This window comes from Oncorhynchus keta, chromosome 20 (genome assembly GCF_023373465.1).
Source record: "Oncorhynchus keta strain PuntledgeMale-10-30-2019 chromosome 20, Oket_V2, whole genome shotgun sequence".
NCBI classification, from domain to species: Eukaryota; Metazoa; Chordata; class Actinopteri; order Salmoniformes; family Salmonidae; genus Oncorhynchus; species Oncorhynchus keta.
Genome location: NC_068440.1, coordinates 30361188 through 30382857, shown reverse-complemented (window position 1 = coordinate 30382857; position 21670 = coordinate 30361188). Strand labels below are relative to the sequence as shown.

General features: G+C 42.8%; 2 protein-coding genes across 9 annotated transcripts in view; one reads left to right on the top strand and one right to left on the bottom strand.

Annotated features, from left to right (window-relative positions):
- The window catches only part of LOC118399623 (BET1 homolog), a 137890-nt gene that overhangs the window by 74809 nt on the left and 41411 nt on the right, over positions 1 to 21670 (bottom strand). The window lies entirely within an intron of this gene.
- Positions 1 to 21670, top strand: part of zgc:85777 (uncharacterized protein LOC405871 homolog) — a 186731-nt gene that overhangs the window by 126963 nt on the left and 38098 nt on the right. For 2 of the 8 annotated variants that reach the window (XM_052472617.1, XM_052472616.1), the window contains exon 2: positions 12563 to 12683. The exons of the other annotated variants lie outside the window; for them this stretch is intronic. In XM_052472617.1, the coding sequence (XP_052328577.1) occupies positions 12563 to 12683 (121 nt within the window). The remainder of the gene's footprint in view (positions 1 to 12562; positions 12684 to 21670) is intronic. 8 annotated transcript variants of the gene reach the window in all.

Here is a 21670-nt window from a genome sequence, read left to right as displayed (position 1 = left end):
ATAGGCTGTGTTCAAGAGCATCACAACCATAATGTATCTTGTGTAAATTGTGACTGACTGACTAGTCTACAAATAATAAGTCGTTATTTAACTAGGCAAGTCAGTTAAGAACAAATTATTATTTATGATGCAAGGTGATTTGTAGATTAGTCAGTTGGCAGTCGCCTGCACTGTCTGCTGCAATGTCGAACAAACCCATAAGCTTAACTTTTTTGCATTAAACCTGACTGACCAGTAGGTGGAATTTAGCCAATCATTAAAGTCGAACTGACAGTGTTTTAACTACTTTGCACATATGAAACAAACAATCATAATATCAGTCGAAAAAAATAAAATTCCCTGATTATACCACAAAACCATAAGAGATTTTGAAAAATAGGTTTTATTTGACCAACAATTCCATGATGTACAGTAAGGCATTGTTGGCAGAATAGATGGATGCAGTTCAATACATGAGTAATATAATAGGCTACATCTGGAGCCAGTCTGTCTTAATTGTTCTGTTATGGTATTATGCACCTGGCCTCTCCACTGCCACGGCTATTCATTTTCAATCTTGTTGAGTCCCAGGAAAAACCAGAATGCAAAGGCTTGTTGGACACTTGTTTTTTTTATTTTTACTAATAGCCTATTGGAGGAGAGATGAGCGCTTTTGCTTGCTGAATGTGAAATAGGCTACAGTATTAGCAGGCGGGGAGCTGGAAAGGAGAAGCCCATATTTTCATATATTAGGCCTATCTTAGCACTGGGCTACATCCTGACAAAATACACCATCTGAGTAGCCTGCTAATGTACCTTTCTGGACCTTCTAAACGGTTGAGAATAGACACAAATTGATCCAAATGGTTGCATGATCAGGCCTAGGCTGTCGGCCTATGCAGTTATTTCGACATGAAACAAAACAGAAGGTATGAGCAGTTATTCTAATTAGCCTACATCACTGCAGTTTACAGCCCTAGACAAGAATTGTGGATTGACTTGATAACAATAATATATTCCTCATTACATGGTGTTGTAGCCTAGGTAGAAGAATGTTCTAGTCTAAAACCTTGGCCGTACCTAGATTTTACTGTTCAAAAGTTTGGAGTCACTTAGAAATTTCCCTTTTTTCTTAAGGGCACCTATTTTTGTCCATTAAATTAAAATAACATCAAATTGATCAGAAATACAGTGTAGACATTGTTGTAAAGGGCTATTGTAGCTGCAAAAGGCTGATTTTTAATGGAATATCTACATAGTTGTGCAGAGGCCCATTATCAGCAACCATCACTCCTGTGTTCCAATGGCACGTTGTGTTAGCTAATCCAAGTTTATCATTTTAAAAGGCTAATTGATCATTAGAAATCCTTTTTGCAATTATGTGAGCACAGCTGAAATCTGTTGTTCTGATTAAAGAAGCAATAAAACTGGCCTTATTTAGACTAGTTGAGTATCTGGAGCATCAGCAATTTGAGGGTTCGATTACATGCTCAAAATTGCCAGAAACAAAGAACTTTCTTCTGAAACTCGTCAGCCTATTCTTGTTCTGAAAAATGAAGGCTATTCCATGTGAGAAATTGCCAAGAAACTGTAGATATGGTACAACGCTGTGTACTACTCCCTTCACAGAACAGCGCAAACTGCCTCTAAGCAAAATAGAAAGAGGAGTGGGAGGCCCCGGTGCACAACTGAGCAAGAGGACAAGTACATTAGAGTGTCTAGTTTGAGAAACAGATGCCTCACAAGTCCTCAACTGGCAGCTTCAGTACCTGCAAAACACCCGTCTCAATGTCAACAGTGAAGAGGTGACTCCGGGATGCTTGCCTTCTGGCTGTCAGCGGAGCCTTGTCTGCCAGTTAAACAGTTAATTCAGCCTCATTTACTGCCTTTTTAGAAAACATAGCTGATATGGCTGACTTGTTTAAACAAATGTGGTTTCTACTGACAATTGATGTACCAAACTATGGCATAAGGGAACGACGAGTGGACAAGAGGCAATCCGTAATTTCGATTAACTATTTGTTCAGCACTTTCGAAATGTCCAGTGGCAGAATTCAGAACATGGGCCATTCCTACAGTATTCGCGCTGTACACCAAGAACCGTAGGATAAATAACGGGAGCATATAAGCAGACAATGAAAGCTCTTACAATATTCGATGATGACATTTCTCTAAAACAGGCTATAGGCTAATTAAGAGGTGAAAAGGGACCAAATTATTAGCGTGAGGCACATGGGCTACTAACAGCTTACTACACAACATACACTTACTGTACTAACGTTATTACTTTCTTAGCTACAGTATGCATATTGCCCTGGCATTTCACATAATTTATGCAGCAGCGTACAATACATTTTTGTACTCACCTTGTGCTGTGGTCGCGTCCTTCCAAACCACTCATTGTTGAATTTGTGATTTCCAACTTGTTGTGTAATGTTTATGTCCAATGGCCGATGAGCACCGATACGTTTTATCTATAATTTGTGATTCATGATGATGACTGCTAGCTAAGATTTTGAAAGTATGATGTTGACATGATCAGTCCAATCAAAGCTACTATAAATATAACGTGATTTGACGTCATTTTATCTGTGGCAAATGACCTTGATTCTTCTTGGATGGCCACTTCTAATGTAACACTATGTCAGCAGGCAAAGGGCGAGAATTTTAGAGGTCTCCCCTTACACTTCGCGGTGACGTAGTTTCCCCATGAGTGGCAGAACACTGAGCCAATCACGGCACAACACTCCGTATTTTCTGCTTGCTTGCCCCACCACCACAGAAAGCACTGAGCCAGGCAGAAACACCTGCATTTTGGAGCTGCCTTGCTCAAGAAAACAAAAAAGAGACCGTGTTTGTTTGCGGCTTTATTAAGTCAATTATATATAGATATATAAAAAAAAAATTACATTGTTTACAAACTGATATGTGACACATTAATGCCAAAATAACATGCAAAACAGGCAAGCCCAATTTTGTCATTGTATTTATTTATTAATTTTTTGCAAAAAATGTGGAGCTCAAAATAGGTGGTACTCAAAATGGGTGGGGCGTTAACAGGCTCTGCCCCACCTTCCCTGAATGATGGGTCGCTACTGGATTTAATCAATAGTGGAGATTTGCATGGCCGGGGAACACAGAGCGCAGCCTGGAGGAATGCACTACAGATCTGCCATTTCATAATCTGGTTACTTGTTTTTCTTGCACTTTGACAGGTAGCCTATAGCCCTAATATTTAGCTAATGAATCGCCAAATATCTAGCCTTTATTTTGCTTCTTACTTCGGCTACACATCACTAGCACCTCTTTTCCATCTGTTCCCGTGCGCAACAGGCAATAGGCAGCAAGCCTCTCCGCAATAGGCCGTTTCTCTTCTCTTGAAATCCCAGGAAAAGCTATAAGTTACAAATGCGACAGGACATTTTCAATATTTTTTTATACTAGGCCTAATAGCTTATTTGGGAAAAGAATCAGGCTTTCTCTTTTAATTGCTGAATGTAAAACAGGCCAACAGCATAGAAAATGCATGCTGGGAAAGTGTAGTAGAGGTAGTGCATTGGTGTGATCACATTTGGCCGGTTATGATAACATTGTTGCACTGATGTTTTGCAAATAGTTGCACAGGACAGACAGAGATGAGCACAGTGAAAAAGAAGAACCAAAAGAATTATGGAAATCCCTTGCAAACCACTTGATCAACAAGGCAGTGACATACTGTAGGCCATAAGAATAAGTGTAGGCTAAAAAGTGTTTGTTGTCGAATTGCTACAATTAAATATGAGTTACTATATTATTTTTAATTAGGCCTACATGTGCATTGATGTATTATTTGCTATTGTCAGTATGACAATGAACACACCGTGAAAGCACTGAATGGTCTGAACCAGTATCTGTGTGTTAGAGACCTCATGAATGGTCTTGTTACCACCTAATTAATAGCAGCGAGTAGGATGTGTTGATTAACTGGTGAGGGACTGTAGATCAATAAACTATCAACTTTCCTCTAGTGTGGATGCTCACCCACATTTTATAGTTATGTAGCCTATTGTTTATCATTAGTTATCGTTGTATTTATTGGCTTGGTGGATGGCCTGGGCCTTAACTCTGACAAAACACAACTAACGTTATTATTACAACAGAACTAGCCTACTAGTAAATAGCTAACGTTAGCAAACTTGAATTTAATAAGTATCAAATTAGAATTTTATTCTCTATAAATAGACTCTTTCAAATGATTTACTCTTGCAAGTTTGCCACCAGTGTGCTTCGCAAGGGACATAAAGCGGAAGTCGAATCCATCACTTCCGTTGTTTGTTTGGCTGTGTCCATAGCAATGTTCCGGAGTTCTAAATTGAGCAGCTGCTGAAAAATGAGCTCCTGTATATATTGAGATTTAAATGGTTTTTTAGAGTGAAGTACATCGAAAAAATCAAGAGAAAACTGCAAGACTCAATAGAAGACAGAACAAGGAACAAACCAAAAAAAGACAGGCTTTTGAAAAATTAACTATTTTTCATAAAATTGTACAGTTATCTTAGCTAGCTGAATTGCTAGCAGAATTGTTTACTTGTTGCTAAGCAGTTGCTAGGGACTCTCCTGGAAGAAGCTAGCTAGCTTACAAAGAATAACAACAAAAAATATCTAGTTAACAGAAGAAAGGAAGACAAAATAAGGACAAAAGGACAGAAGAAAAAGGAAAAGAAAGAGGACAACAAAGTGAAACAGTCAGCACTTCTATTGATGCACTACTTCAGCAGTACTGTATCATTTTAATCATTTTAGTCAATAAGATTCTTGCTACGTAAGCTTAACTTTCTGAACATTCGAGACGTGTAGTCCACTTGTCATTCCAATCTCCTTGCATTAGCGTAGCCTCTTCTGTAGCCTGTCAACTATGTGTCTGTCTATCCCTGTTATCTCCTCTCTGCACAGACCATACAAACGCTCCACACCGCGTGGCCGCGGCCACCCTAATCTGGTGGTCCCAGCGCGCACGACCCACGTGGAGTTCCAGGTCTCCGGTAGCCTCTGGAACTGCCGATCTGCGGCCAACAAGGCAGAGTTCATCTCAGCCTATGCCTCCCTCCAGTCCCTCGACTTCTTGGCACTGACGGAAACATGGATCACCACAGATAACACTGCTACTCCTACTGCTCTCTCTTCGTCCGCCCACGTGTTCTCGCACAGCCCGAGAGCTTCTGGTCAGCGGGGTGGTGGCACCGGGATCCTCATCTCTCCCAAGTGGTCATTCTCTCTTTCTCCCCTTACCCATCTGTCTATCGCCTCCTTTGAATTTCATGCTGTCACAGTTACCAGCCCTTTCAAGCTTAACATCCTTATCATTTATCGCCCTCCAGGTCCCCTCGGAGAGTTCATCAATGAGCTTGATGTCTTGATAAGCTCCTTTCCTGAGGACGGCTCACCTCTCACAGTTCTGGGCGACTTTAACCTCCCCACGTCTACCTTTGGCTCATTCCTCGCTGCCTCCTTCTTTCCACTGCTTTCCTCTGTTGACCTCACCCGCTCACCTTCCCCCCTACTCACAAGGCAGGCAATACGCTCGACCTCATCTTTACTAGATGCTGTTCTTCCACTAACCTCATTGCAACTCCCCTCCAAGTCTCCGACCACTACCTTGTATCCTTTTCCCTCTCGCTCTCATCCAACACTTCCCACACTGCCCCTACTCGGATGGTATCGCGCCGTCCCAACCTTCGCTCTCTCTCCCCCGCTACTCTCTCCTCTTCCCTCTCCTATCATCTCTTCCCTCTGCTCAAACCTTCTCCAAACTATCTCCTGATTCTGCCTCCTCAACCCTCCTCTCCTCCCTTTCTGCATCCTTTGACTCTCTATGTCCCCTATCTTCCAGGCCGGCTCGGTCCTCCCCTCCCGCTCCGTGGCTCGACGACTCATTGCGAGCTCACAGAACAGGGCTCCGGGCAGCCGAGCGGAAATGGAGGAAAACTCGCCTCCCTGCGGACCTGGCATCCTTTCGCTCCCTCCTCTCTACATTTTCCTCCTCTGTCTCTGATGCTAAAGCCACTTTCTACCACTCTAAATTCCAAGCATCTGCCTCTAACCCTAGGAAGCTCTTTGCCACCTTCTCCTCCCTCCTGAATCCTCCTCCCCCCCCCCTCCTCCTCTCTGCAGATGACTTTGTCAACCATTTTGAAAAGAAGGTCGACGACATCCGATCCTCGTTTGCTAAGTCAAACGACACCGCTGGTTCTGCTCACACTGCCCTACCCTGTGCTCTGACCTCTTTCTCCCCTCTCTCTCCAGATGAAATCTCGCGTCTTGTGACGGCCGGCCGCCCAACAACCTGCCCGCTCGACCCTATCCCCTCCTCTCTTCTCCAGACCATTTCCGGAGACCTTCTCCCTTACCTCACCTCGCTCATCAACTCATCCCTGACCGCTGGCTACGTCCCTTCCGTCTTCAAGAGAGCGAGAGTTGCACCCCTTCTGAAAAAACCTACACTTGATCCCACCGATGTCAACAACTACAGACCAGTATCCCTTCTTTCTTTTCTCTCCAAAACTCTTGAACGTGCCGTCCTTGGCCAGCTCTCCCGCTATCTCTCTCAGAATGACCTTCTTGATCCAAATCAGTCAGGTTTCAAGACTAGTCATTCAACTGAGACTGCTCTTCTCTGTATCACGGAGGCGCTCCGCACCGCTAAAGCTAACTCTCTCTCCTCTGCTCTCATCCTTCTAGACCTATCGGCTGCCTTCGATACTGTGAACCATCAGATCCTCCTCTCCACCCTCTCCGAGTTGGGCATCTCCGGCGCGGCCCACGCTTGGATTGCGTCCTACCTGACAGGTCGCTCCTACCAGGTGGCGTGGCGAGAATCTGTCTCCTCACCATGCGCTCTCACCACTGGTGTCCCCCAGGGCTCTGTTCTAGGCCCTCTCCTATTCTCGCTATACACCAAGTCACTTAGCTCTGTCATAACCTCACATGGTCTCTCCTATCATTGCTATGCAGACGACACACAATTAATCTTCTCCTTTCCCCTTCTGATGACCAGGTGGCGAATCGCATCTCTGCATGTCTGGCAGACATATCAGTGTGGATGGCGGATCACCACCTCAAGCTGAACCTCGGCAAGACGGAGCTGCTCTTCCTCCCGGGAAGGACTGCCCGTTCCATGATCTCGCCATCACGGTTGACAACTCCATTGTGTCCTCCTCCCAGAGCGCTAAGAACCTTGGCGTGATCCTGGACAACACCCTGTCGTTCTCAACTAACATCAAGGTGGTGGCCCGTTCCTGTAGGTTCATGCTCTACAACATCCGCAGAGTACGACCCTGCCTCACACAGGAAGCGGCGCAGGTCCTAATCCAGGCACTTGTCATCTCCCGTCTGGATTACTGCAACTCGCTGTTGGCTGGGCTCCCTGCCTGTGCCATTAAACCCCTACAACTCATCCAGAACGCCGCAGCCCGTCTGGTGTTCAACCTTCCCAAGTTCTCTCACGTCACCCGGCTCCTCCGCTCTCTCCACTGGCTTCCAGTTGAAGCTCGCATCCGCTACAAGACCATGGTGCTTGCCTACGGAGCTGTGAGGGGAACGGCACCTCAGTACCTCCAGGCTCTGATCAGGCCCTACACCCAAACAAGGGCACTGCGTTCATCCACCTCTGGCCTGCTCGCCTCCCTACCACTGAGGAAGTACAGTTCCCGCTCAGCCCAGTCAAAACTGTTCGCTGCTCTGGCTCCCCAATGGTGGAACACACTCCCTCACGACGCCAGGACAGCGGAGTCAATCACCACCTTCCGGAGACACCTGAAACCCCACCTCTTTAAGGAATACCTAGGATAGGATAAAGTAATCCTTCTCACCCCCCTTAAAAGATTTAGATGCACTATTGTAAAGTGGCTGTTCCACTGGATGTCATAAGGTGAATGCACCAATTTGTAAGTCGCTCTGGGTAAGAGCGTCTGCTAAATGACTTAAATGTAAATGTAATAGCAACGTTCGAAAATGAGGTGGATACGTCATTCCCAAACATTCTAAGAATTTATTAACCATATCTTAGTGCTCGCTTGTTAGACAATGTAAAAAATGTGTCCTATTCTTCCTGTGGGTGTATATGAACATATTTGAATCAGGTTTAATGTTGCTAAAACGCTGTCCGTTCCACTCAAATGTTTATCATGAGTGACTGCATCAGGTGTATGATGCCTAAATGGGACCAGAGCCATGTATTTAGAGTTGGGCCAATGTGGTTTCTGCATTATGGTGCATTTACATAACACGACAACATTCTATGGCAGCCTAGTTAGCTCCTCATTAACAATATATGGGGAATATTTCAACAATGCTATGTAACTGAATGTCTAGAATTAGAACAATATTCAAAAAGTTGGCCTAACTGTCTAAATATATGGCTGTGGTTGGGACTAGGCATAGGCTAACCTCTACAGTACCTGCAGCCCTATAAGACTATGGTTGCCTTCCGCTTTGCTAGACAGTCACCGGGGACAAAGAACTAAAAATACAGAGAGCCCATAAACAGAAGGAAATCAAGACAGGGACGTAAATGGAAATAAAATTGTTTTCTATTGTGACTTAAACCTCAAAGGATGCAGGGAGGTTGAAAATAAACGAACATGCGGAAGATGGGAAGGATATAAATCTAAAAGGAAATGAGAAACAATATGAATACAACTCACCAGTGGGACAAATAGGACCTGGAGTTTATTAACAGAATACAGTTGAGGGTTCCGTGCATTGTAAACTTGGTAGTGGCACACAAAAAAATCCTTGAATTACTACAAGGTCAGAAGTTCATAATCACATTGCAAATCCAATCAGAATATTCTAACCTGTTCTAACCTATGTTCCATTTTAGAGTAAAGTAGAACTTCTGAGATTACTCCATTTCAAATCCTTGGCTCAGTCATGAAATGATGACTGCCCTGAAAACATGTTTGAGTGATATTACTGGAATATTATTGCACTGTGCCCAACTAGGTGTGAAACACAGCCAAGTCAGGGAAAGTAGTGTTCTTGACAGTGCTCTTGACCCCAACTTATAATTCACAGCTCTGTGTTGTGAAATTGTTCTGGTATGGAACTTTACCAGTCAAAAATAACCTTTATGTATGATTTATAGTCCCAGTAGACATGGACATTTCCCTTTCTAAGACCTAGCAGATCCTCCCCGTTCCTTCCTCAGGATTTGAACTTTGTCAAATTGTGCATTTATTGCAGAGGAAGAGCGGGACCCGTACTCTGCTCATATCTGTCTGTTGGTCATTTTGATTATACTGTGCTTTATTTCTCACAGGTTTGTTACTCATGCCTTCCCTGGAGTGAGTGTAGTGTGTGTATAGTGTTGTTGTTCTGTACAATCCCAGAAAGAAACTCTTATGCTATAGACCTACCTGTCCTGTACTCATAGGTTATACCTGTCCTGTACTCGTAGGTTATAGGTCTACCTGTCCTGTACTCGTAGGTTATGCCTGTCCTGTACTCGTAGGTTATAGGCCTACTTGTCCTGTACTCGTAGGTTATACCTGTCCTGTACTCATATGTTATACAGTAGGCCAAGCTGTTCTGTACTCGTAGGTTGTACAGTAGGCCTACCTGTTCTGTACTCGTAGGTTATGCCTGTCCTGTACTCGTAGGTTATAGGCCTACTTGTCCTGTACTCGTAGGTTATACCTGTCCTGTACTCATATGTTATACAGTAGGCCAAGCTGTTCTGTACTCGTATGTTATACAGTAGGCCTACCTGTTCTGTACTCGTAGGTTATGCCTGTCCTGTACTCGTAGGTTATAGGCCTACTTGTCCTGTACTCGTGGGTTATACAGTAGGCCTAGCTGTCCTGTACTCGTAGATTATAGGCCTACCTGTCCTGTACTCGTAGGTTATACCTGTCCTGTACTCGTAGGTTATACCTGTCCTGTACTCGTAGGTTATAGGCCTACTTGTCCTGTACTCGTAGGTTATACAGTAGGCCTAGCTGTTCTGTACTCATAGGTTATACAGTAGGCCTAGCTGTCCTGTACTTGTAGGTTATACCTGTCCTGTACTCGTAGGTTATACCTGTCCTGTACTCGTAGGTTATTTTTTTATTTTTTTATTTTACCTTTATTTAACCAGGCAAGTCAGTTAAGAACATATTCTTATTTTCAATGACGGCCTGGGAACAGTGGGTTAACTGCCTGTTCAGGGGCAGAACGACAGATTTGTACCATGTCAGCTCGGGGTTTGAACTCGCAACCTTCCGGTTACTAGTCCAACGCTCTAACCACTAGGCTACGCTGGTCCTGTACTCGTAGGTTATACAGTAGGCCTACCTGTCCTGTACTCTTAGGTTATAGGTCTGTTTGTTATTCTTGGCTATGTTGCTATCCCTCCTTGCACAATCTTTTGGAATATGAAAACAGGCATTTTGGGGAGGCATTTTCCTCTTGGCAAATGTTTGTTTGTCTTGAAATGCCTTCAAACCCCCATGGAAAGCCAGAACTTGTGCTCTACTCTGGTTATGAACTCAGTCATATTTAATAAGACTGAATTTTAAGATTTTAGAACAAACTCCATAATGAACAGTGACCTGTGGCCCCTGACTGTGGCTTATGCACTGAAGGAAGCTGCATTACACTAAATTAGTCATTTTCCTCACTTAACTGCATAATTATGGTGGTTTTAATTGCTTTTAATTTTCTCTCTACCTGCCATTGGAGAGTTGTTGTGCTCCACAGCAACGCTTGAATGCAGATTTATAGACAGGTTTGTCAAGGGTCTCTACATTAACTACCGAAATGGAATTGGGAGGAAGCACACGTCGTTGCCTAAAATCAAACTATTTTACATAGTCAGTATTAACTGTTTTGAACATTTCCGCCCAAAAACAGGTCTATTTTTATGAGGATGTAGACTTAGCAAAACAATTTCAGGTGGCTTGTTGAAACCAATTATGCATCGTAGCCTATGTGCATTTAATCTATGTTAAACACTTAAAAGCTGATAGTAGTTGTACATTTAAGCTCTTCTACTGTACTCTATGCACCTTCAAAAAAGCACCATCCATCTCATCATGCTGTTTATCTTTGCGAATGAGGTTAGCATATAAACATGTAGGCATCATCTCCCCCTAAGAAGTGGTTGAGTTCGCAGAGAAAATGAGAAAATTGATAGTGTCTTTTTAAGTAGTTTTCCAGCTGAAGACCTATTGGAGGCACAAATCATATGAGTCAAGGGCTGCTTCCCAAAGGACACCCTGTTTCCTATACACTGAGTGTACCACACACTAGGAACACCTTCCCTCAGAACAGCCTCAATTCGTTGGGGCATGGATTCTACAAGGTGTCGAAAGCATTCCACAGGGATGCTGACCCATGTTGACTCCTATTCTTCCCACAGTTGTGTCATGTTTGCTTGATGTCCTTTGGGTGGTGGACCATTCTTGTTACAAACGGGAAACTGTTGAGCGTGGAATAACCCAGCAGCATTGCAGTTCTTGACACACTCAAACTAGTGCACCAGGCACCTAATACCATACCCCATTCAAAGGCATTTAAATATTTTGTCTGCCCGTTCACCTTCTGAATGACACACACACACACAATCCATGTCTCAAAAGTCTCAAGGATAAACAAATACTTATTTTACTGGTCTCCTCCCCTTCATCTATACTGATTGAAGTCGATTTAACAAGTGACATCAATAAGGGATCATAGCTTTCACCTAGATTCACCTGGTCAGTCGGTCATGGAAAATGTTTTGTGTACACAATGTATCAAAAGTCACAACTGCTCAAAAGTAGTGCACTACATAGAGAATTTGGGACGTACCAATGGTCTCTTTACACTCCCATATCTCTAGAACGGGAGTGTTCCGCTCCTCATTCCTTCACTCCCTAACAGTTTTCAAGCATGACGCAGGGGAGTTTGGCTGTTGCCCAGCTATGAAGGGAATGCCCTCAGGTGGATTTAAGAGAGATTTTCATAATTCATAATATATTACTGTAGCTTTACATAGAGGATCTAATGTTTCACTTAGTCCGAATCACTTCATCTTCATGCTTCTAGATTCCTGCACATCTCTGTCCATGTGCTGGAGCTGGTATATTGTAACTGGTACAGTTAGTATTATGGTGACTCCATAGGGAAATTAGATTTGATTTTTGGCTAATATTGTTAGATGCAAACAGGCTTGTTAGTCTCAAACTATATTATAATTGTTTCCCTCTTAATGACAAGAATTTGGATTGGGTTTGGGGAGTGCCAGTGATAGGTTACATAGACTGAAGTAGAGGCAGAACAGGACTGCTGAAAATACAATTGACAACTTCCCGTTTATTTACAACTATGGACCGTTCTTAATGTGGTTCTGTCAAGATGGTGAGTCAATTTCCAAGTAAATTGTCAGGGGGAAAGTAAGCTATTTATATTAACATTCAATAGATTGGAATGAAATGTAATGTAAAAGTTAGTCTCACACAACCACACCATTGGCATACATATCCATTCTCACACAGACAACCTACGCCCAGGCCACGTAGCTCGTACCACACCGACGTCTATGTGTTTGTCATCTTTCCCTCTGTCTTTGCATGTGTTGTAGATCATCGACCAGGATATCAACCCCTATGTGGACCAATGGGAGGCAGAGGGGATATTTCCTGCCCACAAAGTCTTCAAGCTCTTGGGAAATGCTGGATTTCTGGGTGTCAACAAGCCAGTTGGTATGAACTTATTCTGTGTCTCTTCCTCTGTGAAATTGAATTGTCTCAAAAAAAACACCCGGTTAATGACTTTTTCTGAGATATTTCTTTGCCTGATTCTGATTCATTTGTGGGAAATTATGCTTAACATATTTCACTGTCTCACCACTATAAAACCGTGTCAGTTGAAAGCACTTCCCTTTGAAGAGGGCAGCTAATTTCAGATGATAAAGATTGTTTAATTAATCTAGTGTTTTCATGAACAATCACCTGAATCAGAGTTAGATGAGGAGCAGCTTGAAAATAAGAAAATGGTGTAGCCTCGTAAAAGGGTCTCGAAAGATAAAGCAGCAGCAAGTGGTAATGAGTTCCTCATAGACCCCTAAGTGCCCAATGTGTCCAACTAGGCACTGATCTTCATCAAAACTCAACAGAAGAGCCTCTCAAGGGCTAGCGTGAGAAAATTAAATAGAGAAATGTTGTTGCATACCAGACTCAAGATGATATAGGCCTAAGGAGTGCTTAGAGTGTCATTCTGGCTTTGGCCCACTACACTGAATATGTGGATGTGAGTAGCGACCATATTGTGGTGAGTGTACATATTTGCCCACTCTGAATGTGTGGAGTCACGTTCCACAAAAGCTGTCAGTCCTATTTCCATTTCAAATGCTGTCCTCTACCACCTGCAGCATCACTGAGGGAAAAAAGAGACTTTTTAGAATAACTTTGATTGTCGTATTTTTAATCATATATAACACGTTTCAGAATTTAAAGTGGTGATTCATTCCTAAGTCTAATTTTGTCAAGATGTTTTCAGACCTCAAAAGAGGTCGAGATGGGTCCAAGTCACACGACACACCAATCTAGATCCAAATACAGCATATCAACCCAATGACTAGAAAATACAACTAATCTCGACATTAGTCCCCCTAGATGTCAAAACATCTAACAAACTTTTATTTTGAAGTGAACTACTACAGAGAACAATGCAGTGGGTGTTGTTGGTCGTGGTGGGCCCTATGGGGAAATTGGCTCATAAATCTAGCTAGGTCAGAGAAGAGTGGGGCGAGCAGCTTTAAAAGTGCTAACTACAGAGCCCTTCAGCATTAACAGGCTGGATTAGAGAGAAGGTGGACAAGGAAGTCCCAGACACATCAGATTACCAGATGGTATATTAGATAACCTCTTTATGGTTTATCCTACACTGTCAGCGACTAACGCTGAGACGAGACACATATTGCTAATAGCCTATATTGCTAATAGCCTATATTTCTGATAGCCTACAGTGCATTCGGAAAGTATTCAGACCCCTTCCCTTTTTCCACATTTTGTTACGTTACAGCCTCATTCTAAAATGGATGAAATTTAAAAAATCCTAATTAATCTACACACAATACCTCATAATGACAAAACGAGAAAAAAAGTGAAGAAATGTTTGAAAAATCTATATATTTTTTACATAACTATTCAGACCCTTTGCTATGAGACTCAAAATTGAGCTCAGGTGCATCCGGTTTCCATTGATCATCCATGAGATGTGTTCTACAACTTGATTTGAGTCCACCTATGGTAAATTCAATTGGTTGAACATGATTTGGAAAGGCACACACCTGTCTATATAAGGTCCCACAGTTGACAGTGCATGTCAAAGCAAAAACCAAGCCATGAGGGAATTCTCCGTAGAGCTCCAAGACAGGATTGTGTCGAGGCACAGATCTGGGGAAGGGTACCAAAAAATGTCTGCAGCACTGAAGGTCCCCAAGAACACAGTGGCCTCCATCATTCTTAAATGGAAGACATTTGGAACCACCAAGACTCTTCCTAGAGCTGGCCGCCGGGCCAAACTGTGCAATCGGGGGAGAAGGGCCTTGGTCAGGGAGGTGATTAAAAACCTGATGGTCACTCTGACAGAGCTCCGGAGTTCCTCTGTGGATATGGGAGAACCTTCCAGAAGGACAACCATCTCTGCAGAATTCCACCAATCAGGTGGAAGCCACTCCTCAGTAAAAGGCACACGACAGCTGCCAAAAGGCACCTTTTGAGAAACTTGTTTCATGAGAAACAAGATTCTTTGGTCTGATGAAACCAAGATTTAACTGTTTTTGCCTGAATGCCAAGTGTGACATCTGAAGGAAACCTGGCACCATCCCTATGGTGAAGCATGCTGGGGGCAGCCTCATGTTGTGGGGACGATTTTCAGCGGCAGGAACTGGGAGACTTGTCAGGATTGAGGGAAAGATGAACGGAGGAAAGTACAGAGAAGACAATGTCCTTGAGTGGCCCAGCCAGAGCCCAGGCTTAAATCCGATCTAAGATCTCTGGAGATCTGAAAATATCTGTGCAGCAACGCTCCCCATCCAACCTGACAGAGCATGAGAGGATCTTCAGAGAAGAATGGGGGAAACTTGTCATACCCAAGAAGACTCAAGGCTGTAATTGTTGCCAAAGGTGCGTCAACAAAGTGCTACGTAAAGGGTCTGAATACTTATGGAAATTTAATATTTCAGTTTTCAATTTTTTTTTATTGTGCAGAAAATTCTACAAACCTGTTTTTGCTTTGTTGTTATGGAGAATTGTGTGTAGATTGATGGGGGGGGAACTATTGAATGAATTTAATGCATTAAATTTGCACAATGAACTTGCACAATGAACCCCCCTTGAAACGTCTTGCCAATCGCCATCATGCAAAAGCTAGTAATTCGGTGGCGCAACTGGCGACACTTCAGGCTGAGGATATACCCATGTGTTACACCCACATCCAAGAGGACCTGTCTATCACCATCGATTTCCCTTCTTGCAATACAGAGGGCAAGATATATTTCTGTGGTTTGGCATGTCATTGTGGATTCACACTGTCATTGTTTATAAAGGATTTCAAAACACTGTAGCTGAGTGGTTTGTTAGTTGTATCAATGATTTTGTCCTCTAAATTCGAGGTCGACCGATTTATGATTTTTCAACGCCGATAACGATTATTAGAGGACCAAAAAAGCCGTTACCAATTTAATTGGCCGATTTAAAAAATGTTTTTTATTTGTACAACAACACTGAATGAACACTTATTTTAACTTAATATAATACATCAATAAAATCAATTTAGCCTCATGTAAATAATGAAACATGTTCAATTTGGTTTAAATAATGAAAAAACAAAGTGTTGGAGAAGAAAGTAAAAGTGCAATATGTGCTATGTAAGAAAGCAAACGTTTCAGTTCCTTGCTCAGAACATGAGAACATATGAAAGCTGGGTGGCTCCTTCTAACATGAGTCTTCAATATTCCCAGGTAAGAAGTTTAAGGTTGTAGTTATTATATAATAACTACTATTATAGGAATTATAGGACTATTTCCCTCTATACCATTTGTATTTCATTAATCTTTGACTATTGGCTGTTCTTATTGGCACTTTAGTATTGCCAGTGTAAAAGTATAGCTTCCTTCCCTCTCCTTGCTCCTCCCTGGGCTCGAACTAGCAACACAACGACAACAGCCACCCTCGAAGCAGCCTTACCCATGCAGAGCAAGGGAAACAACCACCCCAAGGCTCAGAGTGAGTGAAGTTTGAAGTTTGAACACTATTAGCGCCCGCCAACTAGCTAGCCATTTCACTTTGGTTACACCAGCCTCATCTTGGGAGTTGATAGGCTCGAAGTCATAAACAGCACAATGCTTGACACACAACAAAGAGCTGCTGGCAAAATGCACTAAAGTGCTGTTTGAATGAATGTTTACACGCCTGCTTCTGCCTACCACCGCTCAGTTAGATACTTGTATTCTTGTATGCTCAGTCAGATTATATGCAACGCAGGATACGCTAGATAATATCTAGTAATATCATTAACCATGTGTAGTTAACTAGTGATTATGATCGATTGTTTTTTATAAGATAAGTTTAATGCTAGTTAGCCACTTACCTTGGCTTACTGCATTTGCGTAACAGGCAGTCAGTCTCCTTGTGGAGTGCAATGAGAGAGAGGTAGGTCGTTATTGCATTGGACTAGTTAACTGTAAGGTTGCAAGTTTGCATCCCCCGAGCTGACAAGTTGAAAATCTGTCATTCTACCCCTGAACGAGGCAGTTAACCCACCGTTACTAGGACGTGATTGAAAATAAGAATGTGTTCTTAACTGACTTGCCTAGTTAAATAAAGGTATAAAAATATAAAAATCGGCAAATCGGCGCCCATGAAAACTTGTTATGAAAACTTAAAATCGGCCCTAATTAATTGGCCATTCCGATTAATCGGTCAACCTCTACTCTAAATACCACATTGTGAAATGGTCTGCTGAAATGTGCCTCCAAACATTTGTTGGATATGCATTGCCTAATCAATATAATTGAATCATTTCCAATTTTGTTAGTACTATCTTCTGTGTTTTCCTGAATTACTATACAATAGAGATCAGGGCCCGTATCCACAAAGCATCTCAGAAAAGGTCCTAGGAATCCTGTTAAACCTGGATAAATTGGTCTAGATGCCCAATTTATGGCATTTTAACAATGTGATATTGTGCTCCAAACTTGAAATAACATGATGTCTGTAGTCAAATTATACAATTTATTTATTAGCCTAGTGGTTACGTGTGCTCTTTATTGTCTATTTTTTACCAATAAGAGTAGGAGTATAATGTCTCTTATCACTTTTTCTACTCTGAGACGTTTTGTGGTCTATCCCCAATATAACGCTTGTCTATGCTGAAACATTGGCTAACATGTGAAGCTCTCAAAGTATGCTGTAGGAGTCTAGTTAGATTGATTGGAATGGGAGAGGATTACACCGACCAGGAGGCTTAGGCCTGTACTGTTGGGATGGAGAAATACCAGATGGACTGGGAATGGTTTTCACAGAAGAAATAGCCATTGAGGGATTAAATGTCAAATAATCAAATTAAATAAAATGTTATTCGTCACATGCTTCGTAAAAAAACAGGTGTAGACTAATAGTGAAATGCGTACGGGCCGTTCCCAACAATGCAGAGAGAAAGAAAATAGAGAATTAATAGAAAAGTAAAATAATAAATGCATAATGAGTAACGACAACTTGGCTATATACACAGGGTACCAGTACTCAGTCAATGTGCAGGGGTATGAGGTAATTGAGATATATACTGTTTGTACATATAACTAGGAATAAAGTGACAGATAATAAACAGTAACAGCTGCATATGTGATGAGTGAAGAAGGTTAATGCAAAGGTCAAGGCAGATAGTTTAATAGTTAGCCAAATAGCTACCTGGACTAACTGTTAAGCAGACTTATGGCTTGGGGGTAGAAGCTGTGCAGTTACCAAACCAAGCGGTGATGCAGCCAGTCAAGATGCTCTCAATGGTGCAGCTGTATAACCTTTTCAGCCTCCTGAGGGGGAAGAAGTTGTGCCTTCTTCAAGACTGTGTTAGTATGTGTGGACCATGATGCATCCTTATCTTCAGATGACGAAAAGGACTTAGCTGTGAACGATGACGGACTTGTAGAGCGCAGGGGAGTTTTGGAATGAGAGTTCTAGGGCTTAAAGGCCAAAAACTCAGGTCCTTTAGTGCCAAGCATGCAGGCTTAAACTTAAAAGCAGCTTCAACTTGTAATTCAAAGCTTTTCATTTCTTGTAACATCTCTCTCTTGGCGCTGTGGTACAGTACAAAACTTGGCAGATATCAATGTCACGTTCTGACCTTAGTTCCTTTATTATGTCTTTGTGTTAGTTTGGTCAGGGTGTGAGTTGGGGTGGGTAGTCTATGTCCTTTTTTCTTTGTTGTATTTCTGTGTTTGGCCTGGTATGGTTCTCAATCAGAGGCAGCTGTCGATCGTTGTCTCTGATTGGGAATCATACTTAGATGGCCTGTTTTCCCCATTTTGGTTGTGGGTAATTATTTTCTGTTTAGTGTTTTTCATCACCTTAATGGACTGTTTGTTTGTCGTTTTTATTGTTTTGTTCAGTGTTCAGTTGTTTTATTAAAATAATGAACACTTAACACGCTGTACCTTGGTCCTCCTCTCTTTCTCCAGACGACAAGCTTTACAATCAACGTATGAAACATTCATATTTAGAATATTTATTTATCCATAGGTCACGACCAACCTACTCCAGTTTCTACAAATTATATCTAAAGTTTGGAGGCACTGTACTGGAGCCAGCCTTCACATTAATAAAGCTTCAGTGCCAGATTGCTCTTCAGCTGATTATGTCACTCCACTACCCACCACGAAACAGGAAAAATCTCTGCTGCTCACACACACAAACACTCCCCTTTTCTTCGTAAGCAAGAGAACCAGAACAGGAAAGTGTTGCCCAGGCAACAGGGACCAGAACACGAGTGATCTCTACCTCCCTGTGTGTGTGTGTGTGTGTGTGTGTGTGTGTGTGTGTGTGTGTGTGTGTGTGTGTGTGTGTGTGTGTGTGTGTGTGTGTGTGTGTGTGTGTGTGTGTGTGTGTGTGTGTGTGTGTGTGTGTGTGTGTGTGTGTGTGTGTGTGTGTGTGTGTGTGAGTGAGTAATGTTATTCCACGCCCAGACAGGACAGTGGGATTCAGAGTTCAGCCTCTGACATTGGCCCGTCTCCGGCCCGATTTACGAGACTTGGCAACCCAGCCGGGTTTTCCACTGGTCAACATTTTTCTGATAGTTCTGTTATGATGGTCCAATGTTATGTTGCCCCTGACTTTCTCCCTTAGTGTCCTCCACTCTTCGTCCTCAGTCATTCCATTGACGTTACATTAAAATGATTTAGCAGACGCTCTTATCCAGAGAGACTCTTGTAGTAATAATATATTACACATACTGTACCAGTGACTCATTATTCATTAAACTAAGATAAGGGATTATGAGTCAGTTACTTTTTTTGCATTCCATTTTACTTACTGTAGAATTCTCATGATGACGTGTCATTGAAATACATTGTAGTTCAGTGAGCCAAACGTGTCTATCGTAGTGGCAGTCGTCATTGATACACCCATGAGTGATTCATTGGCCTAGAGACTTCCTAGGTTCGCATCCCTCTGGAGACACGGCCAATTAATTGGTTCGTTCTCAGACAACTATTCCACTGATTTACAGTGTGTCTAATCTACATGCATGTTCAATACAGCAATCTATGAGGTTGACTGTCTGTCTTAGAAACCCATCGATATCAAATAAAACATTTTTTTGTCACGTGCCAAATACAACCTTTCAGTGAAATGCTTACTTACGAGCCCCTAATCAACAGTGCAGTTTAAAAAATATATGGATAAGAATAAGAAATAAAAGTAACAAGTAATGAAAGAGCAGCAGTAAAATAACAATTGCGAGACTATATACAGGGGGTGCAAATAGTCTGGGTAGCCATTTGATTAGGTGTTCAGGAGTCTTATGGCTTGGGGGTAGAAGCTGTTTAGAACCCTCTTGGACCTAGACTTGGCGCTCCGGTACCGCTTGCCGTGCGGTAGCAGAGAGAACAGTCCATGAGTAGGGTGGCTGGAGTCTTTGAATATTTTTAGGGCCTTCCTCTGACACCTCCTGGTATAGAGGTCCTGAATGGCAGGAAACTTGGCCCCTGTGCATCACTGGGCCGTTCGCACTACCCTCTTTAGTGCCTTGAGGTCAGAGGCCGAGCAGTTGCCATACCAGTCAGGATGCTCTCGATGGTGCAGTTGTAGAACCTTTTGAGGATCTGAGGACCCATGCCAATTCTTTTCAGTCTCCTGAGGGGGAATAGGTTTTTCCCGCGCCCTCTTCATGACTGTCTGGGTGTGCTTGGACCATGTTAGTTTGTTGGTGATGTGGACATGAAGCAACTTGAAGCTCTCAACCTGTTCCACTGCAGCCCCGTCGATGAGAATGGAGGCAGGCTCGGGCCTCTTTCCTGTAGTCCACAATCATCTCCTCTGTCTTGATCCCTTTGCAGTCTGTAATAGTTTACATGCCCTGCCACAACTGACGAGCATCGGAGCCGGTGTAGTACGATTTGATCTTAGTCCTGTATTGAAGCTTTGCCTGTTTGATGGTTCGTCGGAGGGCATAGAGGGATTTCTTATAAGCTTCCAGGTTAGGGTCCCGCTCCTTGAAAGTGGCAGCTCTAGCCTTTAGCTCAGTGTGGATGTTGCCTGTAATCCATGGCTTCTGGTTGGGGTATGTGGGGACAACGTCATCGATGCACATACTGATTAAACCAATGACTAATGTGGTGTACTCCTCAATGCCATCTGAGGAATCCCGGAACATATTCAGTCTGTGCTAGCAAAACAGTCCTGTAGCTTAGCATCTGCTTCATTTTTATTGATCTAGTCACTGGTGCTTCCTGCTTTAATTTTTGCTTGTGAGCAGGAATTAGGAGGATATAATTATTGTCAGTTTTGCCAAATGGAGGGCGAGGGTGAGCTTTGTACACGTCTCTGTGTGTGGAGTAAAGGTGGTCCAGAGTTTTTATTCCTCTGGTAGCACATTTAACATGCTGATAGAAATTTTAAAAAACTGATTTAAGTTTCCCTGCATTAAAGTCCCCGGCTACTAGGAGCGCTGCCTCTGGGTGCGTGTTTTCTTTGCTTATGTCGGAATACAGCTCATTCAATGCTGTCTCAGTGCCTGCTTCTGACTGAGGTGGTATGTAAACAGATAAGAAAAATACATGGTCCGACGCCCCTTGTCTTACCAGATGCCGATGTTCTATCCTGCCAGTACAACGTACTGTAACCAGCCAGCTGTATGTTGATGGTGTCGTCGTTCAGCCACGTCTCCGTGAAGCATAAGATATTACCGTTTTGAATGGCCTGTTGTAGTTTAATCTTCCGCGTAGGTCGTCTATTTTATTGTCCAAAGATTGCACGTTTGCTAGCAGAATGGAAGGAAGTGGGGGTTTATTCGATCGCCTACGAATTCTCAGATGGCAGCCCACCCTCCGGCCCTTTTTTCTCCTCCTCCTCTTCACGCAAATCACGGGGATCTGGGCTTATTCCCGAGAAAGCAGTATATTGTTCACGTCGGCCTCGTCCGACTCATTAAAGGAATGAAAGGATTCTGTCAGTCCTTGGTGAGTAATCAC